This window comes from Piliocolobus tephrosceles, chromosome 11, assembly GCF_002776525.5.
Source record: "Piliocolobus tephrosceles isolate RC106 chromosome 11, ASM277652v3, whole genome shotgun sequence".
In the NCBI taxonomy this organism is placed as follows: domain Eukaryota; kingdom Metazoa; phylum Chordata; class Mammalia; order Primates; family Cercopithecidae; genus Piliocolobus; species Piliocolobus tephrosceles.
This window is the reverse complement of record NC_045444.1, coordinates 63,650,300-63,660,853: the sequence shown is the minus strand read 5'-3', so window position 1 is coordinate 63,660,853 and position 10,554 is coordinate 63,650,300. Positions and strand designations below refer to the sequence as shown.

The 10,554-nt window shown below is 40.4% G+C and overlaps 1 protein-coding gene and 1 long non-coding RNA gene across 5 annotated transcripts in view; one reads left to right on the top strand and one right to left on the bottom strand.

Annotated features, from left to right (window-relative positions):
* Nucleotides 1–10,554, top strand: part of PDE11A (phosphodiesterase 11A) — a 514,093-nt gene that overhangs the window by 454,571 nt on the left and 48,968 nt on the right. For all 4 annotated transcript variants that reach the window (XM_023212325.2, XM_026454253.1, XM_023212327.2 and 1 more), the window contains one exon: nucleotides 5,656–5,733. In XM_023212325.2, coding sequence (XP_023068093.1) covers nucleotides 5,656–5,733 — 78 coding nt within the window. The remainder of the gene's footprint in view (nucleotides 1–5,655; nucleotides 5,734–10,554) is intronic.
* The window catches only part of LOC111542772, a 55,762-nt gene that overhangs the window by 42,487 nt on the left and 2,721 nt on the right, over nucleotides 1–10,554 (bottom strand). The window lies entirely within an intron of this gene.

Here is a 10,554-nt window from a genome sequence, read left to right as displayed (position 1 = left end):
TTTTTTTTTTTTGAAACAGAGTCTCACTCTCTTGCCCAGGCTGGAGTGCAGTGGCATGATCACAGCTCACTGCAGCCTTGACTTCTCAGGCCCAATTCATCCTCCCACCTCAGTCTCCCTAGTAGCTGAGACTACAGGCGCGTGCCACCAAACATGGCTAATTTTCGTATTTTGTGTAGAGATGGAATCCCACCTTGTTTCTAAGGTTTATTAAACAGAGTATATAGATTGAACAGAGTAAAGAGCAAACTACTGGGATCAAGCAATCCTCCTACCTTGGCCCTCCAAAGTGCTGGGATTACAGGCATGAGCCACTATGCCTGGCCTCTCATGTTTTTCTTGACAAAGTATACAAGCTGATCAGTTCCTCATGATTCCTATTATCCAGAAAGATTCCTATTATCTCCTAAGAACATAATCAAACCTTGGGACAACAGAGTAAACAGAACCTATCATGAAGCAGCCATCCTTTTGTCTGTGAAGAATCAAATTAGTATGCTACGTTTTGATATATCTGACAAAAAGGCTCCTCTCACTGTCCCCGAGGAATAGTGGATGTTTCCTTTTGTCCTAGCGTTGCTAATGTGATGTGAAGTCTATGACTGATTTTGATTCTGTTAAGACTTTCACACCAGCAACTCTAGCTGTTAAAATTTCTATCATTGGGGAATTTATTCTCATGATGCTGTTTGATTGTCATATCACAGATTTGTATTTTTTAAAGAAAGGAATTTGGGCTGGGCATGATGACTCACACTTGGAATCCCAGCACTTTGGGAAGCTGAGGTGGGCAGATGACCTGAGGTTGGAAGTTCGAGACCGGCCTGACCAACATGGAGAAACCCCATCTCTACTAAAAATATAACATTAGCCAGGCCTGGTGGTGTATGCCTGTAATCCCAGCTACTCGGGAGGCTGAGGCAGGAGAATCACTTGAACCTGGGAGGCAGATCGCGCCTCAGAACCAGTGAGCCAAGATCACGACACTGCACTCCAGCCTGGGCAACAAGAGCGAAACTCCATCTCAAAAAAAAAGAAAGAAAGGAATTTGTTTTCTGCAATGAGTTAGGCACCCAGGGAACATGTTTTCACTCTGCATCAAAGATGTTATGTTCCCTATAGTGAACATACTGTGGGCAGATACAACAATAGTTAGTGGAAGGGAGTCAGATATTGGATGGAAATGGTGTTCTTACTTCCTACAGCTTGTTATGTTGCCCATTTGGTTCAAGTTAGAATCTACTCTGCAAGAATCTGACAGGGCTTTTCTTGAATAGATTTTGTGTTGTTTACTTACTTCAATCTCTCCAAATGGCAACTGGAAGCCCCTAGAAAAATTAGGATCTAGGTGAAACCAGTGTTTAAAGAGTTTGTTTGTTTAATGATTAGCTTTCTGAGATAATCATTCTCATTCTTTCGTCAATTCAACAAATATTTATTGAGCTTCTATTACATGTCAGGCATTGTTGTAGGTATTGAGGGGCAGAAGTGAACAAAAGTGGGCCAAGCCTTTGTCCTCATGAAGCTTGCATTCTAGCAATTTCTTGGAATAACTCATAGAATTGAAATGGCCACCCAGGAGCATGTGATGACAAGGATGATGGCTGACAAGCTTTCAGGAAGTCTTTCACAATCCTCCAGGATCCTCCCAGCCAAGCGAAGTGCCTTCCTCTGTGCTCCAAGGACACCCTGAATGTATCTTAGCTGCTTGGGGCAGCTGTTATTTTAACCTATTGTGTTTGTATCCCAGCTCTGCCACTCACCATCTGTGAAACTTTGAGCCAGGTACTCACCCTTCTGACCTTAATCACAGTAACGAGTCCTTACTGATAACCTAATTTTGCCAGGCAATCTGCTAAAGTGTTTTACATAAATCATTTCATATGGTCCTCCCACCAACCCTACAACGTAGATCCCATTACTATAACTCTTTTACTAATAAGAAAACGGAGGCCCAGCAAGGTTAAGTAACCTACTCAAGATCAGTCATGTGAGTGGTGAGTGCCAGACCCCAGCAAGTCTGCCAGGAACACGGTAAGACCCAGTGAGTATCATCCTCATCAGGGCTGGAACTAGGGTGAAGCAAGTGAGGTGAGTGGTTCAAGTACAAGTTCAGATCTTGTCTTTATTTGGAATTTTGTTGTTGTGTTCATTATGGATTTTTTGCATTTATTTTTATTTTGTTAAATATCGCATTAAAATATTTATCTTGATAAGTAAGTTTTTTGGCACCCACTTCAATTTTGTGCCCCAAGCGAGTGCCTCTCTCAGCTCACTCTAGTCCCAGTATTATTATCTCATTAATATTACATTTAAAGAGGGAATTATCTATTTATTTGTTGGTAGCTCTGGCTAAACTCAGAGACATTTGAAAGTAACCCCCAATTATCTTGTGACCGTAAAGCCTAATAAAGACTTGGTACAGAGTAGATGTTCAATAAATACTTGTTGGACTTCATAATAATTTGAAAAAAAGATGAATTTCTATGTAGTGAGAGGAGAAAAGTGGGCAAACTGTTAGATCTCCATTAGTCCAGTTAGTCCACTGTATTATTGTTGGCAGTAATAGTATTAATATTGTTTACAAATTAACCATAGCTTCAGGTATTGAGGATCTAACAGGGCCAAATGTTTAGTGCACCTTATCTCAATTTCTCATTACAAAGCTGGAAACTGAGGCTCAGCAATGTGAAGTCACTCACCCAAGATCACACAGCTAATAAGATACAGTCAGCATTAAGCCCAGGTCAGTGCAGGTCCAAACCTGGGCTCTTTCCACTCCACCACTTCCCTTTCTATTTCACTTCACAGTCAGTGATGGTAATGTTGTAGAAAAAACTGGGTTCTTGTCACACGACCAGGAAAGATTAGGCAAGCAGATACTTTGAAGAGTGAGAGGTTATGGAATTTATTGGGCAAAAAGGAAAAAGACTCTCAGCAAAGCAAAAAGGTTCCTGTTAACAGGCCCCCATCTCACAGATTGAATCCCAGGTTCCCACGTGGGAACAGAAGGGGCCAGGCTCCTCCCTACTGCAAACAGCACAAACTTCCTGAGGCCTCACCCATCCTCCCAGTGCACAGGCCAGTTGGAGATTGTCCAGGGAGCCCTTTTTACTTGGCTGTCTCAGTAATATGAAAAAGGCACGACCATTGGTCATGAAGAATGGAATGGGTCAAGTGAAGAAGATAAGAAAGTTATATGAAGAAAAGAAATGTATACACTTGCCCACCCAAAGCAGAAGGCATTCCTGAGCCCTTCTATGTAATTGGGCTATGCCATCTCGCCAGCTGCTGTAAGGTTGTCTTGGAGATTCTTCCATGCTGTATGTAGTATGGCCTAGTATGGCCTTGACCTGCATCATCTTGAAAGGATAGATCCAGGACCTGTCTTTGTGTCTCTAATACAGAAGTGAGCTATACATTTGTCTTCCTGACCTGTCTCCTTTCAAGTAATTTTAGTAGTTAGTCTGACCCATTGGCAAGAAATCCACACAGTTGGTCAGTTGGTGATGAGCACCCCAGACAAGACACAGTGGAGCCAGTTGTTCTCAACCTCTTGTCCTTTGTCCTCCAGTACAGCAGGTCAGCACTAAGTTTCTGAGATCCTAGTCTGATTTCTACCATAAATTATATGTCACGGTGGTATTTTCCGAAGTGTAGTTTTTGAAACATCAGTACTATGTGGAATTTTGGGGTGAAATGAGGTTAAACAGGCTTTTCTCCTCCATATTTCTCAGAGACTTCAAAGGTTAAAATGGATGGGGTCTCCAAGAGAGGTATATTAAGTAAGGGCAGCATTTCTCAAACCTACTTGGCCAGGAACGTCTTCACATGGAGCACCTCTTAAGATTAGCATTTTGAGAGATGCACTTTGGGAAATGGTGTGTTAGGATCTTTTAAATATCCTCTCATTAGCAAGTGCCAAGAGGATGAAAACTTGGGAAGTGATTCTTAAATTAAAATGGTGATATCCTCTTTTTTTCCTTTTCTCACTAAAAATGAAAATCATCTAACTAAAATATTCTTTTCTTGTCTTTTCCATATCTATACATCTCCAAATGAATTTCCATGGCTGTATGTGTGAGTTATAAACCAAAAAGTGTCTGTGACAGGTCTCAATCAATTTAGAAGTTTATTTTGCCAAGGTTAAGGACATACCCGTGACATAGACTCAGGAAGTCCTGAGAACATATGCCCAAGGTGGTTGGACTACAGCTTGGTTTTATATGTTTTAGGAAGACATAAGACATCAATCAGTACATGTATGATGTATGTTGGTTCAGTCAGGAAAGGCAGAACAACTTTTAGGAGGGAGTGGCTTTCAGGTCCTAGGTGGATTCAAAGATTTCCTGATGGGCAGTTAGTTGAAAGGGTTTATCTAAAGACCTGGTATCAATAGAAGGGAGTGTCTGGGTTAAGATAAGGGGTTGTGGAGACAAATGTTTTTGTTATGCAGATGAAGCCTCCAGGTAGCAGCCTTCAAAGAGAATAAATTGTAAACGTTTCTTATCAGACTTTAAAAGGTGCTCTTACTTAATTCTCTTCTGGATTAGGAAAAAGACCTGGAAAGGGAAGGGGATTCTCTACAGAATGTAGATTTTCTCCACAAGAGACAGCTTTGTAAGGCCATTTCAAAATATGTCAAATAAATCTATTCTGGGATAAAATACTTTGATTTCTTTTATGGCCTGTTATCTGTCATGTTGGTATCTTATTGCTATAAAGAGTCTGCTTTGTCAGTCTTAAGGTCTCTGTTTTAATGTTAATGCTGGTCAGCTGTATCTGAATTGCAAAAGGGAGGAAGGAATAATGAGGCATGTCCAACTCCCACTTCCCATCAGGGCCTGAACTAGAGTTTCAGGTTAATTTAGGAATGCCCTTAGCCAAGAGGAGAAGTCCATTTATTTGGTTGGGGGCTTAGAATTTTATTTTCGGTTTACAGTGTCAAGCACTTAAAATGTTCAGACACTATGCTACATGCTTTCCACATGTCATTCATCTAATCCTCACAGTAACTCTGTGAGTTAGCAACTAAAACCCCCGTGTTAGAGATTAGGAAATTGAGACTTAGAGGGTTTAATTAACTTTCCAAAATTGTGCAGCAAGTGAGTTGCTGAGGGAGTGTTTAAACATGGTTACAGACTTCATAGTCTATGCGTTTAAGCACTGAAATGGTGAAATAGTTATTTTCTAACCTGGAAAAAAATATATTTATCTTGAATTTACTACCAGGGAGTTTATCTTATCTTGGATCATCATATAGCTCAATTCTTTGTTGGATGATAAAAGAACATTCTAGAGTTGTTCCCACTTTTTATTTGTCCTTGCCTCCCTTCTCTGACTTTCAGTAAGTGTCACAAGGGCTTCAGAGCACATAATCCTAAATGCCGCACCACATTGTTTTCTGTTTTATGGCTCTATAATCTCCTCTGTTGTAAATACATTCAGAAATGATTGTGGCTTTTCCTTGAAGCCTCAACATTTTTTAGAAAGTGATTTATTCTGATAGTGCTTTAGCCTCATGATTTCAAATATTAAGTTACTCGGTTCAGGTGGTCTTATGTTTTTCCCATAAATGTATTTATGTCACCCCACAGACTGGGAAATCTCATTCCAGTTTTTTTTTCTTTCTTTCTTCATTTGATTTTCCTGCAGGAGGAGAACTGAATTCTTTGAACTTGTCAGTAAAGGAGAATACGATTGGAACATCAAAAACCATCGTGATGTATTTCGGTAAGAAAAAGCTCTTGTTTATGTGTTTCTTCATTATTTGGACATTTAGCCATGCTTTTCTGACAGTGCTAACAGCATAGAAGTGATTTTTAAAGTAACAAATCTTAGCTTACATTCAAAATATTCAGAGATCAGTTGGATAACTAGAGAAATTATTGAGAATGTCTTTTCATCTTATAATGTATTATATTTTTGTCTCTTCTCCAAAAAATCTGCCATGAAATTTAGAAAATGAAGTTCAAATTAGTTCAGTTTTGGCAAGCCATGATTTCTTCTGTTTTCTGGGGAAGCTGGGGTGCAAGTTGGGTGGAGAAGGGATTTTCGTACCCTAGAAATCAGAGTTACATAGCACAAAGGAAGTGGGGAGTAACTTTTGCTTTTCTTTAGAGACAATAGGCATTGCGGATAGAAAACCAATCAGAACAACATTGGAGGTGGAGAGAAGAAGTCTGTTCTAGCCTTTGCCTGGGACATCTTCCAAGTTGTTTAGAAAGGACAGTAGCAACACACTATGTTTATGGGGCAGAATTTAACCTCTCTTGCAGCCACTCCAGAGATTGGGCACCCTTCCTCTTTCTCTCATACCCCATTCTTCCACTCTCTCCACCTCACCCACCCCAGACCTCCTGCTGTCTTATTCCTGTTCTAACATTGCTAAGTTTTGCTGAGAGAGCTTGTGAGGCCAGGGTTAGGGCACACTGGGTCTGCTCCACAACCAGGCAACTACTGGATTACCCCAAGCGGAAACCTTGACATAGTCCTGCCATATCTGCTATATAAAATCTCTAGCACCGTCTTCTGAACACAGGCCACTGCCTGCCCCACCCTCTGTAGCTGTCCTCATATCACCTTCCTGCAGCCCTCTCCCCAGAGGGCTCTAGTTTTTTTCCTCTATACTTTAATATTCCTCTGTATTATCTTTACAGACCTTTTTCTTCATTTTTCATCTTCAAGACCAGCCCCTCCACTGGTGCCCTAATTCTATTCCCTCCACCTCCGCACCCTCCACCCCTCACTGCAACCTGGCTCTATCAATCATGCTCCTTTGGCTTCCATTTTCAAAATCTATTTTATTCATCATGACATTTCTAGACCTAAAAACACACTTCTGCCTCCCCAGTCAAAAAGTCATCCCTACAGTCTGCCTTTTGCCAGGTCCCATCATAGTTTTCTCCTTCCCTTCACTCCCACACTTCACTCCACACTTCCTAATTTCTTGCAAGGCAATTTCTTTCTTTTTGTATAATTTTTAATTCCATAAGTAATTATATGAATATATATTTTCTGTAACAAATCAAAACATTGCTAATAAGCCCCCAGATCTCCTTTGCGCTCAACCCCCAGTTCCCATACCGGTTGCACAGCTGTATTTTGTTATTAGTGTATTGTGTTTTTCCAGACCACTTCCAAAGCACTTACATACATATGTACCCTTAGGAAAAATACTGTTTAGTGTGTATTTTGATTGTCTATTATAACATAAATTGTATATTTATATACCAATGTGAACCTGGTTTTCCACTCAACTACATGGTTTGGAATTCTTAACATGTTTTTACCTCATCGTCTTTTATCATTGCACAGTATTCCAAAATACAGATATAACACAGAATATTTACCCATTCCTTACTGAGGAATTAAGTCTGTACTATGTGATTTCTGCTTCTGTTGAACCACAGTCACCTTCCAAGTATTAAATGCTGCAATCTTTGTTCTCTTCAGCTTCCTGATCTCTTTATAGCCCCTAATTGAGTTGGCCTCTCTTTTCTTAAAACCCTCTCCAGCCTTGGATTCTGCAATGCTATATATGCTTCTGGATTCTCTTTCTTTCTGACTCTTTCCTTCTTAGTCTTTTTCTAGCCCTAAACAGAATTGTCCCCCAGGGATGTATTTTTTATTCTCTTCTCTTTTTCCTCAGCATCCTTCTAGTGTCACTACTATCTCTTCTCAAATGACTCCCAGCCCTTTTCTTGGGCTTAGCCTCTCTTCTGAGTTCTTTTCCTGAAATGCCAGTTCTCATTCAGTTTCTCTACCTAGATATTTTCCTACAGAGATTTTCAAACTTTTTTGACAAGGAACCCCGTGTGGAAGAAATATCTTATTTGGAAGCACGGTACATAAAATGGAGGTGCTCCGGGTTCTCCCCTCTCCCTTCATCTGCCCTCCCTCCCCCATTTCATGGTTACGCTCTGACCACCTTGCACCAAGGGTGGTGCTCTAAGGGAGCACCACCTGTAGAGAATTTTAAAACAGTAATAAAACCAACTAAAAGTCGGTCTGCTTTTTATTAGCACCATGTGTCAGCAATTCTAAATAGTCAATGGTGAGATATACCTCCTAAGAAATGTCTTTTGTTGGTTTAAATTCAAAACAATTGCTGAGGTTACTGTTAAGATAAAAAATAATTGATATGAAAGCTTCAAATCAGCACATTTATTATTTATCCTTTATTTGCACACGTAACGTAAGTTAATTCTAAGAATGCCCAGGCATACAGCTGGCTCCTGACGTAGGTGGATGCAGCTACACACTTTCAATAGTAAGTTCCTAACTGTTCAGAACCTCTCAAACTCTCTGGCTGTCGTTTGTGTTTCCAACCTTGCAGAACTATATTCCTGCTTTTAAAGACTATATTCAGAATAAACAACGATAGCACAGTGATGGTAAATATGAAGACACATAACTTGAGATACTTTCATTCTGTCATTTTATGTGATCATTCATGGGTTTTATTCATGTTTAAAATTTAAAACAGTGAAAGGAAGTGCAAACTGCAAAGTGTCGTATTTTTGTTTGGCAAGTACAAATTTCAGTCTGTACACAAAATCTTTTTACTCAATTTGAATACATCTTTAACATTAAAATGTGTTCCTTTTAAATTGTTTTACAACTACAGAACAAATCAAGAAGATAATGATTGTCACAAGATGATTATTGAAATAATTTTGGCATATAGAGGAGAGGTATGTTAACTCACTGTAAACTGAACTAGAATTATAGGGACCTCAGTCTAAAATAGTTGGTAGAAACTCTCTCCCTGGTCTCTTACTCTCAAAAAGATCTTTCACTTCTTGAAGAGCCTTAATCTAAAAAATAAGATAGAACTGCTCATTTGTTCTCTTCAGTTCTTCCTTTGCAATCTTCCATCCCTGTATCTCCTGCAATCTTCCTTCCCACTCTCCCTTCCTTGTTTTAGGCTTTTGTCAATTTATGTCTCCAATGAGTCTCCCTCCTTTCACCCTCCCCTTCTTCAAACCATCTTCACATCCAACACCTAAAGTTTCCTCCCTAAAGGTCTATCCAGGGGTCTACTCACACCCTTGTGAGTCCCCAGCCTTAGCTGACTCTCCAGTGCCAGATGGACAAAGGTTGCAGCCACTCCACCCGTCCTACCTCTCAGCCTCTCCTGTATCCCTTCTCTGTGTGGACTTCCTGCTCCCCTGTATTCATTGAAGTAGAGATTCTTCTGTCAGACAAAGGATTCCAATCCTAGCTTTGACACTTCCTAACTGTACAACCGTGGGCAAGTTACCTAACCTTTCTGAACCTTATTTTTTTTATCTGTAAATAAGAGATAATAGTATTGCTACCACATATAGAGACTGAGTCAATCACCCTGTGGAGGCTTCCCAATAAGTGGTAGCTATTAGAATTATCATCTGAGCACCTAGCAGATATTCAATAAACTTGTTGATCAACTGATATGCATTTGAGGAGTGAGTTTCAAATTATCAATTGAACAGAACCTAAGTAATTATCCACATTATGATACAAATAGGCAACTTCACAGAGATTATTTGCTGTGCAGGAGAGATGCTGAGAAATCCAATGCTTTAGCCAGTCTTGTCCCCCTCCAGTACTGACAGCATCCATGTGTAGCAAGAGGGCATCTGGTAGCTTTGTTTTAGGCACAGAATCCTGAATCCTTTACTCACCTTGGGAAGGTAAAATGACTTAATCTCTGCGTGCTTCTGTTTACTTATCTGTAAAATAAGGATAATAGCAACTACCTCTGGGGTGGTGATGACAATTCATTTAGTTAGTAGTTTAGTTAGCAGTTGGTTAGTAAAGCACTTAGTACAGAGGCAGACACACAGTAAGCTGTGTAGAAATGCCCGATACAGGAGGTCAAAAATGAATAGGCTGATGTGTCTCCCTTTGCGTAGTGCTTAACACAGGGATGTTTGGAATTAGAGGTTTCATCAGTGCTGCTTGGGTCGAGAGGGCTGCTGATGCTGGTGCCGCCTGGTTGTGACTTGAATGACCTATTGTTATGTGTGACTCTGCCTTGTTCCCTGGAGGGGTTTCCTGTGGGGGATCCCCCTGCCATTTAAGCATGCTCTGCCATCTGGGCAGCAGACATGTTTCCAAGGCATTAGATCTGGCAGGGTATGAAATGTTAACACCCGACATCAGGACAGCCCTCTGACCTTTGGCTGCATACCCCTTTCTTCCAAAAGCAGTTAGCCAAGATGTGGTTCCCCAGCTCAAATCCTATGTTACTTTTCATCACATTCTGCTGGTTTTCAGCACCAACAAAGTAGATTTGGGACACAGTGTGCCTTATTTTTCCTCCTCCCACCACATTAAATTATATATAAGCAACAGAGCTATCTACAGTTTGAATTGTTCCCCGTGTTTCCATGGTTCAGTGTGAATTATAGTTAACCCTGCCCCTCAGAACTCTGATTCAGACCATTCCTGTGCTTTCTTATGTGCCCAAATTAATGAAAGCTGGAGCGGAGTATGTTTCTTCTTCATAATGCTTGTAAACCATGGTTGGAGCCAGGTAGTAAACTGGAGTGAAACGATATGGCTCTT